Raw genomic sequence first — 27,076 nt, 5'->3', positions numbered from 1 at the left:
TCGGCACATTTTCACGTCTGTCCGAAGGCGTGCCAGAGAAAACCTCCACGTGACAGCGGAAAATCAGATGAGACATTTAGTAAATGAAAGATATATATGATTTCCCATGATTCTGTGTAACGTCTATGTCCTCTAAAGCGTAACACCTCTGTATGTAACGAGAGAGCAATGATTCCGCTGTTTTTTGGGGTCTTCTCAGAAACATTAGCTTCCTTTCTTAGCTTGATGATAAAAACTAAATCTGGTCTTTATTACTGTGTGTTTAATGGGCTGTATCAAATGAACTTTCAAAGCCTTTTTCATCTTCCCTTTCATTTGACAAATGAGAAAATATTTTGCTTTAATGCAGCCATATGCACTCATGGCCCTTGCCTCCGTGGCTAAGAATAACACGGCTGCACACATCGAGACATGGCATTGCATGCGGTGCCATTTATTAAGAGCTTACAGCAGGTGGAGTAAAGCATGTTATTAGCTCAGACTCTGTAATCAAAGTTCACAGAGGGGAGGCCGGTAGCAAAGAATGAATGCATTGTGGCTTATAGAAAGCCTTTAAGTAAACTGACGAGCGTTGGGTATGCACACACACGTGTGCATGGTGTTTATTTCTGGGTGTCAACTAGTGTTAGTGTGACAGCTTGGGCCCTTTAAAATGAGAGCATTGCAATATGCGTCTGCGTATATGTGCATAAATGTATTTTTGTGTGTATATGAGTGCAAGTTTAAACCAGAAAACCTACCTACCATTAGTTTTGTACTTGAGTTTTTTTCTTGTTGTCACATCCACAGACTGTATATATCAAAGGTTCTCCCAAAGCCATCTAGCTCCATCTACTGAACCCTGTAAAAGTGCAGCTAAAATCCAAACCAGAAAGAGAAGAATGGAGATTCCCTCTGGAACTCTTTGTCCTCGGTGTTAGAGAAAAGTAAATGTCCACTCCCAGTAGGACACTTGACAATGCCACAAGCTGGAAGACAGGGAGATTATTGTCTTTCTACAGTGACTTGACTGGCTTTTCATTAAGCACTTGAGGAGAAAGCTGTGATGCTGAATTTCACTGTTGATCCAAGCTGCCCCTCATCTCCTGTGATCCTTTTGTGGCATCCCAAAGGGGGAGAGAAATTAGCACTCATACTCTGAACTTTGGTGTCTCCGCACACAGGGCACTTTTGAAGGTCCCTAACTGTATGCTTGTGTTTCATCTAGCGGAACAATCCAGCTGTATAGAAGTCTGAAATGGAAGCCGTTTGAACACTTCTACTTGAAGTTCTAGCACACACTCATCTGTCTGTTGACTATTTCTCGTGGTTGAGCATGTGGAATGTGGTACAGTAATAGCCTCCGACAGTGATGTAAATATAAGCATGTTCCGCCTGTGAAAATCTCCCTCATTAGATCCGAGATGTCAAGTAAATGGTGGTCAGAGCAAACACAGGCGCAGATGTGCTTTAATCCTGCAGAGAGAAAAATCGGTGGCCTTATCCTCAGCCCTAATGCCTTTTCCAGATGCTCCCTCCTCTTCTTAAGATGAATACTCACTCTTTCTCTCCCCCTGCTTCATTATTCTTCACCTCTCTCTCACTTTGATGTGCAGGTTCTTCAGGAGGAGACTGCGATTCCGGGTAGCGATCTGAACCTGATGTATCTGAGCTCACGGGCAGCTGGCTACCGGCCAGTGCTGAAGGTGGTCATGACCCAAGCCACCATCCCCTTTAACCTCATGAAGGTGCACCTGATGGTGGCTGTGGTGGGGCGCCTCTTCCAGAAGTGGTTCCCGGCAGAACCTAATCTGTCCTACACCTTCATCTGGGACAAAACTGATGCATACAACCAAAGAGTCTATGGCCTGTCAGAGGCAGTGGGTAAGCATGAAAGGATCAGAAATACCTAAATTTACCTAAAAACATTGTGAAACATGGGAAAAAAGTGCAAAAGGAGCTATTTCTGTATGATTTGACCCTTAAAAATTACTTATGTTGGTGTAACTTTATATATTCAAGTTGATTCAGTCATACTAAATTAGGTTTTTGACTTTAGTAAAATGTGCAAATAAGATGTTTTCACATCAAAAACTTAAAGCAGTCAATCAAAATATTTTTTTCATTGGAAGTAGACAAGCTCTGAAAAGTTGCATATTTAAGCTTGCATATGGACGACCCATGTTAGAATCCCTCTCGGTTATTTCCGATCCCACCCCCATCATTTCCTATCGCCTTTCCACTTTTCTTTCAATAATAATAAAAAAATAAAAAAATCTATAAATAAATCAATACATATGTGTAAATTAGGGCTGTTGATTTAACATGTTGAGTTAGGTCGATTAAAAATATGAAAAATAATGTGTTAAGAATATAATCATGCCTCCAACTTGTACGTAAATTCCATATTAAGGAATGTCCCTAATTCAATATTGATGTACCACCTTGATGCAGTAGGTGGCAGTCAGCACTCCAGCTGTACAGGCAAAGCACCTTGTCAACACAGATGTGCTTTCCCACTCATAGACAGCTGAACCGAGCTGGGACCTTGAGACGTGTTTTTAAACATTTCAAACTGACTTTTACTTGACACATCATTCTAAAAAGCACTGAGAAATAGTGAAACGTGACACAACCAAAGTGAGGTGCTTCAAAAGCGTCCAACTAATGCATCAGTACATAGACCAACAATTAAAAATAGAGCGGTGAAGGCCAATAATAGAGTTATGTTTAATTATGTGGAAACAAACAATTTTTTTATTTTTAAAGCCACTTTTTGTGTGGTCGAAATGATTTACATGTCTGTTACCACAATTTATGTAAATTATTTATTTGAATTGACTAACTTACAATATTTCGAATATTTATATTTGTTTAATTATTTTATTCTAAATTACCTTTATTTGGTGGCCTTTTGCAGTACAAATTGATATGCAATTAATTGTGATTAATTAATGCACACATTATGTAATGAATTCTATTAAAAATGTATGTACCACTTTATAATACATTTCATTAATAAATTATTAACAAACAAATTGTTTACAAATGAATTTAACTAATATTACATAATACTCAACAGATGTGATGGAGAGCCTGTGAATCAGTCTCCATCACAGAATTGTAGTGTGTTCCATGGACTTATTTATTGTTTTACTCACCATTTTGCAATGTTCATTGGGGTTAAATTGTGCAAATATTTTTATCTGTCCTATTTATTGTATTCATTGGTGTTGTTTTTAACTCTCATTTTAACTCATTCTAATGTATTTATTCAAAGATTTTGTATTTAAGAATGGGGAGATGATTATTTATTTAAAAAAATGGTTTGTTCCAATTAGAAAAGGCAGGAACATTTTGTATTTAAACCAGCCACAACTAGGGGAGAGGAAACAATATAGGTTGATTGTGTTTGGAGCATATGGAGAAACAAGGTTGTTTGCACTGATGATTGCCTAGGACTCTTGCCTCCATTGTTGGAGGAGGGTAGTTGGTACTCCGTTAGTACCCAACAGTTCTAGTTTTTAGACTGTTTTTAAATTACTTTGTTCTTAACACTATTTATTTGCACATTGTCCATGAGGTGCAAAAGTAAACACCTTTTTGGAGCGCCATTCATTTTCTATGTGGGATTCTCCTTGTGACTGCCTTGGTCCCTATCACACAGATCATTCATGTAAATTAATATGCTTAGACATATTATTCAACTTTCATTTATGGCTTTGCACTTTTAAAATCTACAGACATTTTAAGCAAATATTATATAATGAATATGTAATGATGAGTCATCAGAGTTGAGATCCATGTGCAGCTTTAATAATGATAAACGGTGTAATACAGACAGGGAGCGTCAATCAGCAGCAACAGTAACACCAAAGGCAATCAAGAGTGGTAGAAAATAAACAGGCAAGAGGTCAGGGTAGGCAGCAGACAATCACAGGTTATTTTGAGGGTAAACAAGGCAGTAGTAGTAGGCAGGCAGCAACGGATCAAAACGGGGAATACAATCCAGGATCATACACATATAATACAAAACCTCAGAGGATGCTTAGAAGTGTCAGCCAGGGCAAAACAAGACTTTGCAATGACAGTGAGTGAGAGTGAGACTTAAATAGCTGAATAGATTAGAAACAGCTGAGCAGGTAATCAACGACAGGTGCAGGGATTATGGGAAATGGAGTCCAGAGAGTTAAAGTCAATCCCCAGGTGATGGAGCCCTCTGGTGGTGAGCGGGAGGAACAACAAAGCCGGAATTCATGATGGAGCCCCCGCCTGTGAGTGGCTTCTGAAGAGAGGAGGCAGGCGACGCCGGGGTCCAAAGAAACCAGGGCAGATCAGGTAGATGACCAGGGAACCAAGGAAACCAGAGCAGATCAGGCAGACAGCCATGAGACCAGGGATACAAGAGCAGGTCAGGTAGATGGTCAGGAGACCCAGAAGACCAGAGCAGATCAAGTGGACAACCAGGAAACCCAGAAGTCTAGAGTGGATCAGGCGGGCTGCCAAATGACCCAGGATACCAGAGTATATCAGGCGGACGGCCAGGAAACCACCTCAGGGTAGGGACTGGATCAGGAAGCCTGGTTGGTGACCATAGGACTGAAACAGGATCAGGAGGCCTGGGCGGTGACCACAGGGTCGAGATACGGTCAGGAGGCCTGGGCAGCAGCCACAGACTAGTGACTGGACCTGTAGAAGTCTCTGAAGGCGGAGCCTTGGCTGGCTCAAATGGTGAAGCCATGGGAGGCTTGAGGGGTGAAGCCGTGGAAGGCTGAGCCATTGCAGATTCAAAGGGTGAAGACGTGGCAGGCTCGAGGGGCGTAGCTGTAGAAGGCAGAGCTGTGACAGGCTCGAAGGGTGAAGGCGGAGCCATGGGAGGCTTGAGGGGCGAAGCCATAGAAGACTCTGAAGGTGGAACCATGGCAGGCTCGAAGGGTGAAGCCGCAGAAGGCGGAGCCATAGGGGGCTCAAGGGGGGAAGCCGTGGAAGGCGGAGCCGTGGCAGGCTCGAGGCTAAGAGTCCAGGATGACAGGGAAATTACCTCAGTGGTCATGAACAGAGAGATTAGCAGAGTCTTGAGAGAGCAACCTCTGTGGACATGGACAGAGACTCGGGTATGACCTCTGTGGTCGTAGGCATTGAGTAAGACTCGGGAACGACCTCTGTGGTCGTGAACATGGGCAGAGACTTGGAAGCGACCTCTGTGGTCGTAAACATGGACAGAGACTTTGAAACAACCTCTGTGGTCGTGAACATGGGCAGAGACTAGGAAGCAACCTCTGTGGTTATGAACATAGGCTGAGACTTGGAAACGACTTCTGTGGTCGTAAACATGGGCAGAGATTTCGAAACGGAAGCGTTTCTTCTCCTCCTCCTCCTCCAGGAGGCCGAATTTGGCATTGCAGGCTCTGGGACGGATGGGGCTGGCAACGCTGGCTCTGGGACGGACGAAGCTTCCAGCTCGTTGGCCGTGGCAAGTGTGGTCATTGGCTCGTTGACAGTGGCAGGCGTGGACGTTGGCCATGGCAGGCAAGGGCACTGACGATTTTGGGAAAAAGGTCTTCGTAGCCCTATGCACCGTTATCAGTGGCGGATAATTTAACTGGGAGACAAGGGCCATGAAGGACCTCAAGACCGGGGCCGTGGAATGCTTTGAGCAATGAGTTGCGGAAGGCTTGATTGTGTCATGGCGTGGAGCAGACTCAGGCGTGGCTGTGACGTTGTGGAGTGGCTGCGACATGGCATGGTGCAGACTCAGAAATGGATGTGACATGACGAGGAGCAGGTTGAGTTTTGGCTGTGACAAGACATGGAGCAGGCTGCAGTGTTGCTGTGACGTTGTTGTGACATGGCAAGGAGCAAGTTATTTGGGAAAAGCCGCTGGATCGGTTTGTGGTGAAGACTTGAGAGTTGAGATCCATGTACAGCTTTAATAATGATAAACATCATAATACAGATAGGCAGGGTCATTCACCAACAACAGTAATTACAAAGGAAATCCAGAGTGGTAAAAAATAACAGGCAAGAGGTCAGGGCAATCACAGGTTATTTCCTGGTAAACAAGGGAGTAGTAGTAGGCAGGCAGCAATGGGTCAAATCATGGAAAACGGTCCAGGATCATATAAAGATAATACAAAACCTCAGAGAATGCTTAGAAATGTCAGCCGGGGCAAAAGAAGTCTTCGCAATGTCAGTGAGTTAGAGTGAGACTTAAATAGCTGAATAGATAGAAACAGCTGGGCAGGTAATCAGTGACAGGTACAGGGATTATGGGAATGGAGTCCAGAGAGTCAATCCCCAGGTGATGGAGCCCTCTGGTGGTGTGCGGGAGGAACAACAAAGGCGGTATTCATGACAGATTGGAAGATCCTTTGTTATTTTACATTTAAATGCTTTAAACTTTGATTCATAAATGAGCACATCCACCTCTTTCACATTAACAAGGCCACATAATTGCTGTTTGTTTGCACACTTTTACTATTTACACATCTTTACATATAATTTATTAACTATTTATATTGTTGTAGTACCCAATCTAAAATTGAAACTATTAATCCATTGTACATTTTTATAAAGAATTACAAATATGCTATTCTTTCACCACAATTGTACAGCGCGGTTATCTGAGTTACCGTAGGCAGGTGGTTGTAATGTTGTGGCTGATATATATATATATATTTATACTGTTTCCCAAAATATTCAACACCCGCATCCACCAAAATGTACATTAACGAACGATCTGTTAAGCATTATGTAATATTGGGTTAAATTCATTAGTAAACATTTTCACGTGCACTTTCTCATATTTCTATTATACATGAACTATTTCAATATACTGATTTATGAAGCATTATACAAGATTTATTAATGGAAGTTTTTTTATAAAGTGTTACCAAAATTTTAATCGATTGACTGCCCTAGTATGAATATCTAGACTTGTACATATATAAAAGTGCTTGAAAATTGAACTCTGAGCTAAATTTAAAACAAATTTCTTTAAAATTCTAAATGTCTTCCAGTCTTTATTAATATGAAATATTGAGAATTTAAGTGTTCTTGAGCTCATAAACAACCACTCACCTCCATATCTATCACATCCCGTACCTCTATATCCACAGAGTAGAGAAATAATGTAATAACTGCTCTCTAGAAAGGCCTTGGCTGAATTTATTGTATGTAAGAGCGTAGACGTACTTAGTGGCCCATGCCACTATGACAGTGGCATTATGGGATGTCTCCTTAAATGTACCTATGCTAAAATTAACTGTATATGGAAAACACAGACATTATGATCAAAGTCACCGATAGCACTGGAAGCATTTTTTTTCCTCTGAGAGATTTTGTTTTTGTTTTTTTCACGTGGCATTTTTTTTACGCTGACTGTATTGTCTAGCTTGTATGATTACCAATAAGCAAAACCACAAAGAAGAACATGTTTCTCTGTTCTCAGGAATATCAGAGCAATTCTGTGGCTTTGTTTTTCACTTAAGCATTGAGAAAGGCAGCCAGCTGCTGATGACAGCCCCTCAGTTTGTTATTTTCAGCTGATGATGTGGTAGGCAATAGGCCAGACTAAACTAGACATGCTTTTCAAGCCCTTAAATAAACAAATGCACGAGATGTTGGGGCACAAAAGGCATGTTTGTCCAGTAAATCAGGAATGTATTCTGCCTTTACAAAGTGAACTGTATAAAATTGTAAATAGGTTAGCTAGGCCTCACAAGTATTGATTGGTTTTCACCTTCTCATTAGGCTTTGGTTTGCCAATTGCATTGAGCAGGTAATTTATTCGCACAAGGCTGCTTTCTTAATATGACTGACTGAAAACAGTTATACATTTATAACGATTTGCACCAGCTGAAGTACAGCGCTCTTCGAGATCTGCTATGAGATTTACAAAATTTGTGATAGTTACTGCAGTTTGCAGGCAGGCTCCAGTAAAGATGATTTGATATTGTGTAGGACATCTGATTTGGCCTGGAGGCAAAAAGTACACTTTATCAGCTCAAAGTTTTATCTGCATGCCTCTTAATTTGTTGTTTAGATTTAGTGTTTATTGATTACTTTATACATGTTCTGAGAAATTCAGTTTTTAATAGGATATTTATACAATATATTTGCATAAATGAATAACACCAATCTCTCTGTGTCTCTCTTCAGTGTCTGTTGGATTTGAGTACGAGTCTTGTTTAGATCTGATCCTGTGGGAAAAGAGAACAGCAATTTTGCAAGGTTATGAACTCGATGCCTCAAACATGGGTGGATGGACCCTGGACAAACATCATGTTTTGGATGTTCAGAATGGTAAGCCTACCTCTGACCTTTGGCTTTTCTTATAAATAACACAAATATATTACTCTCCTACACAGATTTTAATATGCAATGCTTTAGAAGTTGCATTGATCTTGGCAGACATATAAAATCATTGGGAACTGGCCATGTGTTTACCCACGTACTCTCAAAAACAACAAAAATAAATACATTAAAATTAACTTTTATTTAATAAGCTTTATCTCTCCTGCACCATCTAAAAGAGTCTCATTTTCTGCTATTTTATGACATGAGCATAAAACCTTTAATAAAGAGAGTAAATTAGTGCTCATTAGTGCCATTGCTGTTAAAGGACATTGATGAAGTGGAGCTATAGGGGCCCGGTGTCCTTATTGTCTCAGGAAAGCCAATGAAGGGACATTTGACATTTCCGTGTGATTGATCTTCACCCAGACTGAGCAGTCTAGAGTGCTCTCTGCAGCAAACATTCATGGCCACGTGTCAGTGGCAAAAGACTGCCTTGATGAATTCTTATGGAGCCTCCTGATGTCTGATCCCTCATCTTGGCTTTAAACAGGTGCTGAGCAGAGGTTGTCCCCCCATACCTTGCTTAAATGTTGAACATGTTTATCCAGAAACTACCCTTGAGCCCTTTCAAAAGGACAGGATGAGCTGTGCTCAGATCATAGAGTGTTGCTGTATCCCTCTAGAGACAGAGCCCAAAGGGATAGTTCACCCAAAAATAAGAATTCTGTCATAAATGACCTCCCTTGTGTTGTTCCATACCCGTATGATTTTCTTTCTTTTGTGAAACATCTCCTTTTGTGTTCCACAGAAGAAAGAATAACTTCTAAACAACATGAGGGTTGTCTGGAATGCTGCAAACATAGACAAGCAAAGTATTTGAAAGCAGTGAGAAGTTGTAGTGTTGTTAAAATAAATATCAGCATTTTTAGAATGCCACATTCCCAATCAAATTAGAGGACCAGAACTGTTTTATAAACCAAAGGCCTCTCTTAAGAAAAAAGTTAAAGCCAAAACCTTCAATACACTCTGAGGTCTGACACATAGCAAATGAGCAGATTGATTTTACACGCTCATAAAAAAGTGATTAAAGCATCATCTCCTCACTGGGATGTGGCCTCAGACAGTGATGGACAGCTGGTTAATCCATGCAGAAAGGCCATAAATACCACCCCCCATATAATTTGGAAATGTTCTTGGCAGGTCCATTATTACCAATACTGATAATCAAATAATATCAACATGAATCTCTCTATGAAGCTAAAGAAACAGAAGTGCTTCATATGAGGAAACTCCAGCTGTGAACTGGCTAATGTAGAGGTAAATGATGCCTAAAACAAGCATGTTAACACTGTCTATTTAGAAGTACTTTACCTAAGGTCATATCCTGGAGTATGATGATCTACTGTGATGTGAGGTAAACAGTAGAATTACCCGGCTAAAAGGAAGACCCAATAGTCAGATGTAGTTGTCCAAGCAAGGTTTTTTGTTTTTTTTCTTGAGTGACACTAAGCCCTCTTTTACCACACTGGCCGAGAGCCAGCTGTCTGTACATATTCCAATGGTCTTTCATCTCCGAGCCTGTTGCCCTTCACTCGTCCCCCCTCCGCTCACCAGCCACCTACCCCTCCTGTCTGTACTTCCACTGTTGCTTGGTGAGTAAGGCGCCATCTCTGCTCTCAGTATCCCAGAATGCACTGCGGCAGTCCATTCAAGCTCTGCGGGATGGCATTGATTCATGATGGTGGATCTTAACCATATTGAAGCCACTGCATTCCTGTGTGTTTTTATGTGTGTGAGAGAGATTAAGACCTCTTAGGCTCATTCAGTTAACAGTGCAATCGCAGTAATTCCTTCTACATATATCCCATTCAGTTTTTTAGAGGAGCACACTGCCATACGAGACCACATATTTTAATCTCTAGTCTCAAAATTGCTGCTGTATGCTAACAGGAAAGTGGTGGCATTTTTGCTCACAGTATTATGCCAAAAGTAGCACTGGCCAGTGAGTATTGAATTATGTCATTTGCCATAATTGTAGCACAAACAAACCTCCCTTCTATACAAATTAAAATTATCTTTTTTCACAAAACTGTTGCCTGGTGCATTTCATGTTGTGCTATACGGCCCACAGAAATTAGGCGGTAAAATAGCTATAAGCGAATATACACTAGACTAGCCAAAATCCCACACTCCAAAGACACACACACACACACAAACACACTAGAGACCATTGTATTGGAGCAGATGGAGGTGTTTTGCCGTCTGACCCAGAGGGTTTCGCGGGAGCAGGACACCGTACTGGCACTTATACGAGCAAATAGGGGCTGCCATGTGAACGCAGATGATGATTGTGACCACAGATGATGATAGACAGGCAAAAAGACTTATGATTGTTTAAGCAAATAATCTGACCATGACTCGTTGTTTACTGAGCCTAGGGCTTTTACAGAGACAGGTGTGATATTTCATGGCACCTATTTCAGTAATATCTGACAGGTAATAGTGGCATTTTCTGTATGTAATTACATAAAAAACATTTTTTTACTTACAGCACCTTTGAGATGTTTGTTTGTTTTCTATTGATCGTGGCAGCAGTTATTTATCAAATTATGATCAAATGGTGGAGAAAAGCCTCAAAATGGGAATTGTAGTCAAGCATACTTTTGGTATTTTTAAGAGCCAATTCGGGGGTCTAGATCATAGTGATGGATTGATGCTGTACAGTCACAGCATAGTATGCTACAGTATATTGTGATAGTCTGCTGCATCTTCCATAACCTAGCATTAAGAACTGGAGCATGTGTGTACAGCACTAATTGTATTGGTGTGTTTGCATCATTACCTGATATGCATAATTTGAATAGTGAATTGGGCTTTAAAACAATGCAGACAACTATCATCGAGCACAATTCATTGCTGCCTCAGTGTGTCCAGTAAGTGAACCACAATGTATATAATGTTTCCACAATAAACAAGAACTAGTACTGTAATTGTTGAACTGTAATGTGTTCAGACCTAAGCTTTATGCTTGAGAACCAGTTAGTGTTTTGCATATTTGTCTTAAAAGACCTACAGTATGGCCCTGTGGTGTTTGGTTTAGTGTAGGAGTTTTTGTTTGCTTTAGCTTCCTGTCTCTGTTGACCTCACCCTGTCACCACACTTTTCATGCCGTCTCGCAGGGAAAATACATGCTTACATCCAGACAACACCCAGCCACAAACTAAAACACACTCTGTCTCTCTCTCTTTTAGCATCTGTTAACATTCATGCCTCTGTTCTAAAGACTTGCAAGTCAAAGAGAAACTCAGAGTGTACTGTGCATGCATCGTAGTAGTTCATTCATTTTTGATTTATTAGTCAGCATTTATCTTTTATCAAGGGTTGTCATGCAGGAAGATGCGCAGACATCCCCTCAACCAACAGTGTCAAAAAAGTGTCCTAACCAGATGTGACATGAAGAAGCAACAAGTGATAAAAGCTCTTCCATGCTAATCTTCAGAGTTCTTATCTTAACCAGCAGCAACCACAACAAGACATGTTCTTGGTCGCTTGATTTTTATTTTTTGCAGTGTCACTCTGGATATGTGGTTTTAGACCAATGGCATTTCACTGTGGACTGGAATTTTAATCATACCTAGACACTGGAATAGACATGCCACCTTGTTCAAAAACCACGCTATACAAAAATTGTTCCATTGAGACTGTTGCAATCAGAGATAGAGCAGGACAGAAAAAGTGTGTCATCTTATTGTTGACAAAGTTGTCTTAAGCAGCGGTTGCAAAATAGAGTTCCTGCATGACAATCTAACAACTGCTTATAAATCTGAATATGGCGTTAAACCTAAGTCAATGATAAGCATCAACTACCACACTCTCAGCTTCCTGCTTCCCATATATGTGCTTCCCTATAAACATGCACAATTATTGACAGGCAGAAAGTGCCTCACAAATTTTTTGATTGGCTCAACAACGAATATGACACCATGGCCCATCAGATTTATGTCTGCATTTTACAAAAAATAGCGCTGTCACAGTGACAGGTGTGATATTTCATGACACCTAATTCAGTGATAACTGTCAGGCAATAATACCATTTTCTGTCTTTATTGCTCTTCCATAAAACAATCACTTACAGCCACTTTAAATGTTTGTTCTGATTGGCTGTAATTATGTGTTGCCGAAAAAAAAAAAATCCTCGCTGTAAACTTCTCACTTCGCAACTGGTTTGTTTCTTTTACTGTAATGCCAAGCCCCCCTTTCCCCTTCTGTCTCGGGCTGTGGACTCTGATAAGGCTCAAAAGGGCTGGGTCTTCGGTTTAAGGTGACCACATACCAGTGCTAGCCTGGTCTCTCAAGAGCTCATTCACACAATCCCTGTGCTTATGGAGTCCCCCTTAATTTACTACCACCTGCTGCCTTAATGTGTGCATATACCTCACTCCCTCTCCCCTATCTCCCTCTGACACATGAAAGTGATATAATCGCATTTTGTCTCAATCTTTCCACCCCTCCCAGCTTTACTTTCTCTTTCATTTTTATCTTAAAGCTTGTGCACTCACGTTTGCCCCTCACCTTACACACACAAGCACTCACAAACTCCGGCACAGAAAATTCACCCACGCGAGAATGGACTGCCCTTTCTAAATCCCATTGAGTTTAGCTTTAGTCATGTGCAGGCATGTAATGCAAGTGTGAATCTGGCTCCATGAGCCAACTGCACCTCTCATGTGATGTGGACCACCACTGCCTAGGGGGCTTACCTGCGTGCTCTCTTTCTTTACGTCTCTCACCATCTCAGACTCTGATTCCTTTCATCTGCCCTTATCAGGCCATGTCAGTGCTCAGCCACTGTACCTCCCCTCCCTCAACCTAACAGCAGGAGGTCAGGGAGACAGATTCAGCTACCACTCTCAGGGACCACAATTACTTCCAGTCAGAAAATCTTCAAAGAGTGAGCGTGAGATTGAGGGAGAGCTTGATCACAGATTTCCTCATTGTTTTTTCTTCCTCCACTGTTAGAACACATGTGGGGTAAAGGCACTCTGGGAGAAGAAAAAACCTCACCTGCTTATTACTAGTTTTGTCCTGACTCTAAACACACTGTTTTCCCATTATTCAAATTGACTTTGGACCTGTCGGGAAGAAGTCACTTCGTGAAATATTGATGACAGAAAAACGCCAGAGCGATGAGAGAAATGAACACACAAGGAGAGGCAAAATGATTAAATTAAATTGATTTCGGTAATACTCGATGACCACTAATCGCTCTCTTTCTCTCACTCTCGACATACACACAAATACACTTCATGCAGCTCTACAAAGATTTATTGCTGCTTTTTTCTTCACTACAACATATGCAGTTTTTATATTTTAAAATTAGCTGACACATTGGTTATGGCTGCAAAGATAAACAAAACCTTTGAGAGATGATGTATTGCTTCAAAATACGGATCAAAAGTTCAGAAAACCAAAACATAATGGAATTTCTTTTTAAGGCAACACAGTTTTTAGTCTAATTCAATTCTTATTTATACTGTATATATCTCACAAATATTTGCTGTGTTTTCAGATTCCTACCAAAAAGAATCACATTGATCAATGTCGGAAGATGTTGAGACAAAAGAATCGCAGTAGAAGACAAGACATGAAATGGTATGCTGTGAGAAAGTAGGCAATGACAGATGGCTTGTGAGGCATAAATAGAAGAAAATTGAGTAGGGTAGAACTCCAGTGCTGTAATATCATCCAGTTTCTGACAGCGTAAACACAGCAGCTATAAAGTCAAATCACTGCTTTGTCCTCTGTCGGATTTATATATAAACACGTCACGCATATCAGAAAAACATGTACACAATCATGAACAGAGGCATGTCTGTCCGTATGTCCGTATGAATAATGCAGCTCGTCCCACGTTAAGAGCCGTTCCCAATGTGTAATTGAAGACATGCATTGTTGTGCGTGTGGGTTTATGTACAGTATATCCGCTTGCACTATTATTCCCATCCGCTTGTAAAGCAGAACAAACAGGTGCAGTGTGTATTTCATCACTGTAATATTACCGCAAGTAATTAGCAGCCGATGCACATGGCTCCAATTAGCTTTTGAAAATGTTTTGTATACATGTGCATGCATTAGTATATCTCGATCGGCCTCCCTCTGAGAAGCTCAGTTTGAAGTCAAGGACTTGGGTCCCTCCCAGGGATGCACTGCTCTCTCAGCAAGCCTCCCTTGTCCAATTTGTCTTTGTTAGTGGAGCATTGCTACGGAGTAGCCTAAAAGTAGTTCAAAAGCACCCGGTCCATCTCCCACCCTCCGTACCTCCATCACTTTCGACTCTCACTCTTCCAGGCCAATCCCTCGCTCAATGGCTTAATCGATGGTGGGTGGTTGATCAGAAGAGGAGGTAGATTGAGATTTATGGGGACATTTAGACTGCGTTGTGGCTTCTGCCCAAGCACACCCGAGAGGGGGCTTAAGATGGCGTCATTGATCTCACTCATAATTAGCGCACAGAGGAGCTAGATGCAGAATTCCAGCACGTTGCCCAATGTGAATAATTTAGCGAGCACAGCATGAAGTCATCCTTTGAAGTGCAGCTTTGAAGACCCCTTTTCTCCCACCCCAATCTCGAACACCCCACCGTTTTCAAAGCAACTTCCAAAAAGCAGCTAACTGTGTTCACCAGGACGCTTTCAGAAAACACTCGATTGCCTTGGACACTTTGAGTTCACCTGCGCACTTTGACTCGATGTGTGGAAGAATACTTCCTCTCACTCTCTGCAATCGCTTTTGTTCTGTGTGCTCTTGTGTCTTTCACACTCATACACAACATACACAATACAAATAGACTACTCCTACAACAGTCATATACAGAAGCACACATTTTCACTCTCTGTGGATAGAAGGGTTGTGTTGAGGTGGCAGTAGAGAGTAAGTGGAGTTCATAGTTGACAGGAGACTTTTGGTGGACTCTAATTTGAGCACTCAGAGAGGATGACAGCGTTTTGTGGTGGCACATGTTATTTCTGCTCCATCTACGAATCGTTTGTCACTCTCTGATGCCTTCCATCTTTTCATTTCTCTCTTTGCGTCTTGTTTGCTTTCGAAATGGGAACCAGGTAGAGCAAGGAAACTCTACCTGACATTGTATTTGGGATTTTTAATCTTTAGTAGGTTTAGTAGCTTAGTAGTTTCTCAAAAGGTTGTTGCCTACATCTTGTTTTTAAGGGTGCCCTGATTTTTTATTTTGTTTCTGTTTGCTAAATGAAACTTTCCATTACAAAACTTGCTTTATTACATTTATGCATTATTGACCTACTGTCAAGTAAATTGAGAAAACATGCTGAAGCAACAGACCCTTTCAAGGCACTTACAATTTCATAACCTGTTGTTAAAATTTTATGTTTTCTCTCACAATGAAAGCCTTATTAAAGTCTTTATTGACCCCAGTTGCACGTTTATGAAAACTTCAAAGGAAAAGCTGACTCAAATCAAAGCGTTATGTTTAAAATATGGAGATGATACATACTGTAGACTTACCTAATTGAAAGTATTTTTAGTTGCACCTATCAGTGGTTTGTTGGATGTCAGCTAAACAAATGGCTCATTTTCAGAATTCTGTGAGTATATCAGTGCTAATGCTTTTCTCTTGTCCTCAAGAATTTGCAGTTTACTTTTATATAACATGAAGTTATCGCTGTATATAAATTAGGGATGGCATCTGGATCGGTATCGGCTCCGATACTGACATTTTTACCTGGATCGGGTTTCAGTCCGACGAGCCCGATCCAAATCCGATACCACATGTTGGTCATTGACGATACTGTGTAGCTCAAATAATGACATAAATAACCTCTAAATCAATGTTAAAGCAGTGCTAATAAATAGTGAATTTTAATTAGGCTCTAACAGTCATCCAAAAGCTTTGTGAATTGCAAAAGGCTGTGTTTAATAATAAATATACAGTCAGCATGCAGTCTCTGGCACAACGTTTACTAAATGAGCGCCACTCTGCCGACACGCACATAAACGTGCAGAGGCTCATGATGCGCTGCTCAGCGGAATATGTGGTCGCTCCACAAAAACTCCATCTCAGATGTAGATGATCAAAACTTAGGTCTGCCTATAACATGCATTGAGAACGGCATCGGACAAGCATTTTACTAAATGGTGAAAGAGAAGCGTATTACAATACTGTGAATTAGCCTACAAACAAATACTCAAACACAGACTTCCTGTAGCGCTCAGCACCATACTTTCAAACTAAAAGCTTTAAGATATTTCAACTGAAATGTATTACCAATGTATCATAAAATTATTATCAGAAATTACAATAAAAACAAACTGGGTTCCAGTAATTACTGTGTGATTAAAAAGTGGATTCATATAATAATAGAACATATTTTTTATTTCATAAAAGGAAATAAATAAATAACAGAGAGAGAGAGGGAGAAAGAGAGATTCAGCTTCTTTTCTGCTGAAGACTTTCACTGGAATTACTGTTATTTTTACTGACTAGTTTTGTGAGAAGTTTTAGTTTCTTTACACAAAGAGACCTCCATATCAGTTCCACACAGGGAATTATAGATGTTCTAAACTCATTTAGAAAAAACAACACTGGTATTGAATCGGGATCAGTATCGGCCGATACTTATAGTTCAGGTATCGGAATCGGATTTGAAGATAATTTCTTTTTATTGTTCCCTAATATAAACGTGGGCTTTTGTGATGATTCCTGCTGACCCTCCTTTCCTGGTGTTCCCCTTGATCCTAACCAGCATTAAAGAAAGATCAAAAGCTTCTTCCAAGTTCTCCATACCGTTCCTTCCACTCTAGGGCCTGATTAAAAATCCGACCCCCCATGTTCTTACATATTGCTACCTAGAGGTGTGATCTATCCTGCAGGCTGCAGTCACCATGTTGCTCAATAAGTTGATGAGAACTTTTGTAACATTTTGTAAGTAGTTTTGCCTAGAGCATAGCAATTTTAAAAGGATGTTGAGGCATGTTTTCTCTTCCACATTTAATCATAATTTATCACTAGCTGTGTTTCCATCTCCATATTTTTAGGTGAAGTTTGGGATCAAGCAAAAAAAAAAAAGCTTGATGAATAACATTTTCCAAAATGCGCACAGAAACTTGAGGTGAATAATTTTTTAGACCGCATAAACTATGGTAGAAACACATTTACTGAATAAATTCCTAAATGTGAATTTGACTTGTGATTTGCTAATAACAAGTGGTGGACCAACTAGTGGACCAATAACATTTCATAGCATCTCAAATGTTGTTCTGGTAATTCTGAAATGCCAGAGACAAACCTGTTATCAAAATGAAAAAGTTCTCCAGAGCTTTTTTTTTTTTGTACATTTTTTATTGTATTTATTTATTTGCTGTTTCATGTATGTATGTGTCATTATTTAAATAATTAAACTCGCAACTTGGAACCTCACTTCTGCTAATTATCATTGGTTATTAATGTTTACATCTTAACACCTTTAATACATATTTACACATGTTATATTTTATCATGTTTGTAATTTTACTCTCTCATAAATGCAAAGCTTATAATAGTACTAGCTACTGTCTGAGAAACAAGCTAGTTTCATAAGGCAAACAAGGTGGCAGTAGTAGAGTCTGGTGGGGTTTAGCTAGTGTACCATAACAATAAGTCCTCAGGCAGAATATTAAAGCACAACGCAGACGTTCAAATCCAAACCTGGGGCCAAGCGAGCTCATCACGTAGCCCAAACCCACAGCCTGTGGCATTTCCTCAAAGTGCTTAATGCACACACAAACACACATGCAAACTGTATACAGTGAACCTATCAAAAGCATGCTTTTCCACATAGACTCTCTGGAATTACAGGCACATAAATTGACAATTGCTATGGCTATGCGATTAAGCAGGGTGTATTTGCTGGATTCAGAAAGAGAAACAGGATATGATATGGTAATAACTCATTCCTGTACAATGAGATGACTTCGTTATGTCTTAACTGGCTTTTATTTACATTTAATACTAGTATTTGTGATGCTATACATGTGTGTACCAGTAAATGTTCTCCTTAAATTAAGATCTGTATTTCAAATTTTTTAACCAATTTATAAGTGTCTAAGAATTTACTCAACAGCTGTAGGGAAATTATGTTAACAAATTTTAAAGCAAGTGTGGTAGTTTTTCATTTGGAATTTATATGTAGCAAAAAATAAGATATTTTGATATAGTTCATATTTAAAAACGTACTGTGATGCACCCAACAGTCATTTCATCATGTGATCGGATAAATAGATTTTCTTAAGTTGCCTCTGCCATATATTCATTCTGGCAGCATGAGTTTGGGCTGCATATGGATTCTGAACTGCTGCCAGATTGCCCCTTTCTCACCGCTGAATATATTACAGCTTGAATTATCAGAATGCCACATTACTAAGGCAGACCGATTTCAAACCTGTAATACCCTTTGATTGTACTTTCAGAAAGGGAAAATCATCTGAGAAATTAAATATTCAAAGCCAAAAATTAATTAGTGTTTATGAAATGCTAATACTTAAGATATAAAGTTATTTTTGGTTTCATTAGTTAGATATGTTTGCTTGTTTACTTCTATAATTGCCTCATTACATAATTAAAACTATAAAGAATAGCAATTTAATATTGTTTGCAAAAGGTATGAATAAAGAGGTAGGACATTGAAAGAACTGTTTTGCTCTGGTGCACATGAGAAATATGGGTTATTATAGCAGTAATGAGATAAACTTGCATAGATAAAATGTCCTCTTATTCAATAAATTGGCATTTCCTCTGACTGTTTACATTTTACATCTCTTTTTTCCCCTTGTTTTGATTTAGCATTGGTATTGTATTGTTTTGTTTTGGAGATTATAAGGTCCCTTAGACTTTAATTCACTTTGGATGTATGTGTCAGATAAAATGAAAAATGAAGAGTTGTAAATTCATGCAGCTAATGGCACATACATGTATAAAAGAGTCGTAGTTATATGTACTGAATATATAGCTGTGTGTGCTGTTTTAATTTTACTGTTGTTATTGTCAAAATTACAAACAGCTATGGATATGGGTAGTTGACATGAAAATACTCTTGTGGAGTGTCATATACAGTATTTGATAATAATAATAATAATATATATACAAGTACTTTTCTTGTTCTTTATAATAGTTTCTTTTATAATCATTATTTTACGTGCAACCATTATGACCTTTATGAGGCTACATAGAATATTTGTACTTTTGAAATGTATTTGTCATAATGCAGTTTTACAAATACTAGTAAATACAGAAAGAATGAGAAAAACATGGTCATCGTTTACAGAACCCAAGATATCCCTGATACATTCATATAAATTCTAACCTAAAATCTAATAATTGGTATGTTTATTACACTTTATGCACGGTTTATTACCGTATCATGGCTGACTCTGCACTCTGACCCCAGCTTAGCTGGGATATGTGAAAACTAATACATTTCACTGTATATATGCAAAAAACTGTGTATAATGTGTTTCCAAAATAAAGGATTCTATTTTGTTCTGTTCTATTCTATTCTATTCTATCAACTAGCTAATTTTATTCAGCCATTATAGACCATAGCACAACTTTATTCTACTAAAAAGTAGCTCACCCACATGACCCTGTCCTCCTATCCTAAAGGCATCCTGTACAAAGGCAACGGTGAGAATGTCTTCATCTCCCAGCAGCCTCCTGTCATCAGCACTATCATGGGTAATGGGCGCAGACGCAGTATCTCCTGCCCCAGCTGTAACGGCCAGGCCGATGGCAACAAACTTCTGGCTCCAGTGGCCCTCGCCTGTGGATCTGATGGCAGCCTGTTCGTCGGAGACTTCAACTACATCAGACGCATCTTTCCCTCAGGGAACGTTACCAGTGTTATGGAGCTGAGGTAAGGGATGCAAGCTCGGAAGGGAAAGAAATCAAAAGAAGTGTAAAATATTGACAGTATGATGTAGCTTTAGTGCTAACAATAAAAGGCACTACATTCAACACTGCATGGCTGTTAGACTGTAGTATGGGTCATTCAGCCCATTATACAGCTTGTGTGGTTTGACAAGAACTTGCTGACAGTGTTTGAGTTCTCATCTGTGGGTGTTTGACTCATTACTGGTGCTCTTGGCCCCCTAAAGCCCGAAAAAAATGCATATTCCCATACCTCTCATCTTTATGATCACCCACAAGCCTAATACTGAGATAGTCTAGCCCACATCAAAGTGTGTGCGTGTGTGCGTGTGTGTGTGTGCATGTGTGTGTGTGTTTGTTTACTGGGCTCAGGAAAATAACAGTCTTTATCACTCTGAGAGCATCACTGACATCTAAACCATTTATTTTTCTTCAAATAGATTTATATTTTAATATGGTGTTTGTAAAGCCTATAATTTAACATTTTGCTTGTTTATTTTTTATTGAAGTCAAAACTCATAGTTCACTTTACTATTGCATTAATTTGACTGAAAGCTCAGGTACAAGAGCACACCAGCAAGCACTGCTCGTTCTTTTTTAAATATCTTTAAATTGTTTTCAAAATGTGTTTGAATCAGTTCATTCAAGCTAAAATGTAAAAGCAAGACTTTTTAAATGTAATTTTACTCAAATTATCAAGTCATTAATTGAAAATACCAACTAAAGACCTGCATTGTCAGATATGCCCTTTCTCTAATTTAATTACTGGTTGTGATTGTTCAATATGTAATTAAATTAATTCTATAGAGGTGGTTTATTTTGCTCTTATGGAGCAGAGCATGCATGCATTGATTCAATAAGCTAAAACATCTCAAATATTCAAACTAGATTCTCTCCTGACTGTGATCACAGTGTGTGTATAATCTAAACGCCATGCAGTGTAGGATTGCAGAGCTGATACATTACAAACATGAGGTGACCACATGTGCCCTTTTCTTTCAAACCTCAAGACCTGTCATTTCCATTTTTCAGATCTAGAGTGGACTTCACACAGAAACAAATGTGTAGATATTCTTTCAAAGTGCTCTCAGGCTCCTCTGTATGAAATCAGAGCCGTGTCTCTGGTCTTTTATAGTCTTTCGCTGAAATGATCATAAATTCTTCCATCACACTTGCCGGGGCCTAGAGGGCCCTCCATGTCACACTCTACTCTCCTGCAACACCTCATTTAGCCATTCTAGTGATAAATGACCGCTGCTCTTATCTCCTCTCTTTCCTTATCTTTCATTCCTTTCTCTTTCTACCTAAACAGCCTGTCTCTTGCCCTTTTAGTCAGCTCTTGTTTTCCTTCTCATGTTTTCCCTGCCTATGTCTGTCTGTCATTGACACTTACTGTATTTTTAACCTTATCTTATCATCTTCCCTTCCTTCCATATGCCCCCAAACTCGATATGTGCATTAAAATCTCACACACTCGTACAGACACAAGCTCTCTGCAAATGGTCCATCACTTAACAGGTTTCAATATCATCTTTGTGTGTGTTCTGCTGCTGCTGTAAATTAAATTCCTTCATTAAAGCAGTAAAACACACGGATGAAGCAAATGAAATGGTGGTCCTCTGTGTGACATATTCACAGCGTTGCTTCTGTATGGCTAAAGGCAACATTTAAGGAATTGCTTTTCATTGTCTGGGACACAATCAATTTGCTATTATGGGCCAGTTAACCTCAGCATGTGCCGTGAGCTCACGCTGTTCTTCAGCTCCCATATGGAATATTCACACATCTAACTCTGTTTAAGAAACAAGACAAAGTGCAGTTAACGGCCCTGTCTCTGCTCTTTATTTCCTCTGCATGTGTGACAGGGAGAGATTAATGTATGCACACCTGTTTTTCCCCGTCTTGACAAAGATTTATGTGCTTTTGCAGTTTTACTCGCTCTCCTTTTTCTTATCTCTCTTATTTCTGCTCTTTTTTCCCCCACTCTGCTACCCTAAGAAATAAAGATTTCAGGCATAGGTAAGCCTTTCCTACTATTTATATATTTATTTATTTCACAATCTCCTGAATACACAACCCTCCCTGTCCGGTGGCAACAAATCCATTCTTTATAAAACTGCTTGTATCTTCATAAGGGTTATTGCATGCCATTGGAAGCAAGTATAAAATGTTGCCTGCCTCAAATTTCCCTTAAGGACCAATGACAGTTTGAGATTATGCTTGTTTTTTTTGTTTGTTTTTTTTGCTTTGCATGCTATGGGACTTTATTTGCTTTAGAGCTATTTTGTAGTATTTGTAAGAACTTGAAAGAACTTCTTCAGGTGCTTCTGCTCTTGGTGAAGGAATGGGGTTGATCCCTTAAAAACATTGCTGTGGAGATATTCGTCCAGTTATGAAAACATATCTGAATTCATGGTGAAATTCTTAGAATAATTGAACTTTGTAACTAGCATTTTCTTTCAAAACAAACTTCAGGAAAATCTTAATTTGTTAATGGTTTATACAGTTGGCCCAAAAGTATTTGGACACTTTTGTATGAATTATACAATGTATGGATATCTTAGCATTATAAAACCCAATATCAAACCAAGTGCTCTTTGTTATAAAGAAATATAGCACAAATACCTTAAGCTAAAGGTATTTGTGCTATACCTTTTTTTAAGGTTTAAGCTAAACAAAAAAACAAAAAAAGAAAGATGTTACGTTTCAGATGATAAAACGATAAATAACTAATATAGATTTACATTTACATTTATGCATTTGGCAGACGCTTTTATCCAAAGCGACTTACAGTGCAATTATTACAGGGACAATCCCCCCGGAACAACCTGGAGTTAAGTGCCTTGCTCAAGGACACAATGGTGGTGGACGTGGGGTTAGAACCTGTGACCTTCTGATTAACAGGCCTGTGCTTTAGCCACTACGCCACCACCACTCCATATAGATATACAGGTACCAAATGTTTATGGACACTTTCTGGTTGTCAATCTTTGTGGAATATCTCCATAGTTAATGTGATGAACTAGAATGGCTATGGGGTTTTATGTGGTTCTTATCCTGTGGTTGCTCTGCTAGGACACCTGTGTAAACTTGAGGGGAACTGACTTCATAAAGTACAAATTACCTTGGGACCAGTTGGTTACAAGTGACTTAAAAAGTTTGTTCAAAGAAAAGCTCCAGTATAATTTGTTCAGCATCAGATGGCACATGATTTGATATTTTATTTATGCAATGAATTTGATACTTTTTAAGTGTGACTCAAGTGTCACGCTTAAAAAGAAACGCTGCAAGTCAACATACAAATTCCATGGGGAAGTACTTGAGGAATTCCCAATGAGGAATTCCCTTAAAATTCCCTTTTCTCTGGGTCTGTGAAATCTTCCTCCATTGTGTTATTTTGCCTAGGATATAAGGGTAGCTTGGCAGAGATGTTTACGTAGATCTCTAGTAAAACATTTTCTTTTAACGTAACATATTGTATGTAGCAGAAAGACAAAAGAATCCTTTTGTAGCTCAGAAAATAGTTAATTTGTTGAAGTTTGAAGTTGACGTTCAGAAAAGGTTTAAGAAAAATACACAGATGTCAATTTTAGCTGACACTGGTGGAAATCTGTTTTCTCAGGACGGATTCAGAACATAAACCTCCCTTGACAGGTCTCCAGTATTCTAGTTAAACGGTCCAAATGTCTCTGCCCTGGACAAGCAGGAGTTCCTGATAAACACTGCAAATAGGCCCTCGTCACCCATAGATGTTTGAATAGTTCCACTCTAAAGGCGATGTGCAGAGTACTGTGGACGTTTATATCCTACATTAAGTTCTGTTTGAAACCTCTATAGGGTATAATCGCAGACGTATGTAGTTCATGAATGGAAATAAATGTGACTAAATTGAAGTGAGTGAGCCAAACCCATTAGAGCCTGTTGAATAAATTTGCAACTAGGAATACATTTAGGAATCCCATGGACATGCTAACCATTCATCTCCGACTCCCACCAAATCATTTAAAATGGAATTTGAGGCCAACTTTGCTATATGTTTACATGGTGAGTGGGCTAAATAGATCAGTTAAAGTAATTAAAAGGCTGCATTTTTAGAAGCATACTTTTTTTTCCGCCAACATTTCTCAATGCTTCTGAGGAACAAAAACAACCCATTAAGCATTAATGACTCTGAATTAATAAGTGCTAAGCATTATTAATTCACCAACACAGTTTCTGGCTAGTGAATCTAATGGCTGGCCTTCATCTTCCTCTCGTCCCAGATGTCTCTGCCCATCTGTATGTGTCATCAAGGCGCGCCCATATAGCGCAATGCTCCGCAGAGCCTCATAAATTTAAGAGATTATTGACCCCAAACCTCAGTATCCTTAAAGCAAGCCACCTCTAAGCCACTCCTCTCCCTCCACTCCCAGAACCCACATTTGTTTCCATTTGTCACTACAAAATGTTTTATGGTGTATTAGCTTTAGTCTGTTCCTTCTATATTTACTGTAAGCGCTGTGTGCCAACTTTGCCACATAGCTGTATTTTTACTGGGTCAGTTCTTTTATGTTCTAGTTTGCAGAAATGCTGGAAGCATGATAATTCAAACAATTATGATTATTGTGATTAGTCATTCCTCTTTTGAACTTCGTAACTTTAAAACATTTATATGATTTCTTTGCAAGTATTTTGATTTAAGTATATCTATTAAAGGGTTTAACAGACTTTCAAAAATATGCTCGTTCATAGTTAGCTCACATGAAGGAGTCTATTTGAAGTTAATTTTGATATCTTTTGAAATTTTGATATTATTATTCAAAATTCTGTTGTTTTAACAGGATTGAAAGTGATATTAAAGACATAGGGAACCCCTATAAATTACCAATTAATAGAACATTTCCAAGAAAACATAATAATAATAGTAATAAAAACATTTTGGATGGAGAGAGAGCAAAAAATAAAGAAAATCCTGGAATGCTTAAATGCCCAGGTTTTCTGTTATTATTTTTGAAGTTAGCACATTCACTCAGACTATAGTAGGGAAATTATTTACAATTATATTTAAAATAATAAAAGAAAGAAAGCTAGCTAATGATAGGATAAAATATGATAGTAGGACATAGATAATTGGAGCATGAAAATGTACTAACACAATAGCACATGTGAAAGACTTGGCACTGTATTGATTTTCTTTATTTGAGAACCACAACACACAATATTTGATAATACCCAAAAAACTTAACTAAATCCACCCAAACGTGGTGCTCTGTGTAGCTCAAAGCAGTTGCATCTGATCTGAGATCAGTAACCAAAGCCTTGTACTAAAATATAAATGAATACATTTTCAAAATATAAATGTAAAAATTAAAATATAAATAAGTTAGCAGCCTATCACTGTACAAATGAGCACTTTAGCAGTAGCCGCCCTCATCTGTCTCGCAGTACGTCATTGAGACTGGCCTGCCCCGCAGCCAGCCCTGTTGTCTGTGTGCTATTCTTAGTCCTTAGTTGCTTTTAATTGAACACCGAGATGAGTTGTTGATTTTCTTAACCAGATACATAACCTCATGTTGCTTGCTGGCTTTTTCCTCCATCGTAGGGGTGCGGGTAGGAAGTGCAAATGATTTAAAGGATGTGACAGTTTGGTGGGCATCATTATGTTTGTGTCGGTCTATAGTGATTTCCAGTCATAACGCATTAGGTTCACTCTGACAGAGTGCTCAACTCCCTTCCACTCTAACTGGTCGGTGCAAACCAAGTATATTCACCTGTCTTTAATAGTATAAACAGAACAGCTTGTCAGAAAAACTCTTTCCATTCATTACATTCTTGTTTATGTTTATTCATATATTTTATGATGTATTTTTGTGTCCCAAAAATAGTTCACCTGAGTCAATTTCATCATCATAATTGCATCTTGTAATAGAGTTGTCTAAATGTATTATTGTATTAGTTATATCTGTATTATGTTTCTCTGCTTTTAATTCTGTGAAATTTCTACCTTTGTCCCATTAGCAACAATCCTGCTCATAGATACTACATAGCAACTGACCCAATGACCGGTCAGCTGTATGTTTCGGACACCAACTCACGGCGGATCTTCAGACCTAAAGCCCTTATGGGAACCAAAGAGCTGCTGCAGAATGTAGAGGTTGTGGCAGGAACAGGAGAGCAGTGTCTGCCATTTGATGAGGCTCGATGTGGTGATGGTGGCAAAGCCACTGAAGCCCTCTTGCTGGGACCCAAAGGTAAAGAGATGAAACACCAACAAACCAATATGGACTCTCCAAATATAAAAAAAAATATCCTTATTTGTGGGAAGGTGTAGTCAAATACACTGCATGGCCAAAAAAAAAAGTTGCCGTTTGGATTAAATAATCAGATACTTAACAGCCTATGTTTGGATCATTATTGCAGTGATTAATATGTTTCAGCTGGCAACAATTCTTTTAACCCTAACTGATGCAGTGTGTAGCTTCTAATTTCTTAAACAACCATGTCAGAAGATGTATCCCATGGTCATGGAAAAGATGTTACTGTATTTCATAAGGGGCAAATTATTGGCCTGCATCAAGCAAAGAAAACAACTAAGGAGATTGCTAAAATCACTGGAATTGGGTTAAGAACTGTCCAATGCATTATTAATACCTGCAAGGATAGTGGTGAACCATCAGCTTCACGGAAACCATAAGCTTCACTGAAAAAAATCTTGAATGTAGATCACTAAAACGCATGGTGAAGTCACATCGTAAAAAGTTGACAGTAGAACTCACTGCTATTTAATAGTGAAAATATGAGCATTCCCCCACTCACAATGCAATGAGAACTTACAGGATTGGGACTAAACAGCTGTGTGGCACGGTATACCAGTACTAACAAAAT

The 27,076-nt window shown here is 39.1% G+C and overlaps 1 protein-coding gene across 2 annotated transcripts in view; it reads left to right on the top strand.

The window, feature by feature from the left end:
* Positions 1-27,076, top strand: part of tenm3 (teneurin transmembrane protein 3) — a 366,934-nt gene that overhangs the window by 318,433 nt on the left and 21,425 nt on the right. For both annotated transcript variants that reach the window (XM_052126900.1, XM_052126901.1), the window contains 4 exons: positions 1,596-1,863; positions 8,140-8,283; positions 19,949-20,198; positions 26,210-26,442. In XM_052126900.1, coding sequence (XP_051982860.1) covers positions 1,596-1,863; positions 8,140-8,283; positions 19,949-20,198; positions 26,210-26,442 — 895 coding nt within the window. The remainder of the gene's footprint in view (positions 1-1,595; positions 1,864-8,139; positions 8,284-19,948; positions 20,199-26,209; positions 26,443-27,076) is intronic.

This window comes from Xyrauchen texanus, chromosome 5 (genome assembly GCF_025860055.1).
Source record: "Xyrauchen texanus isolate HMW12.3.18 chromosome 5, RBS_HiC_50CHRs, whole genome shotgun sequence".
Classification (NCBI taxonomy): domain Eukaryota; kingdom Metazoa; phylum Chordata; class Actinopteri; order Cypriniformes; family Catostomidae; genus Xyrauchen; species Xyrauchen texanus.
This window is presented reverse-complemented; position numbering and strand designations above follow the sequence as displayed.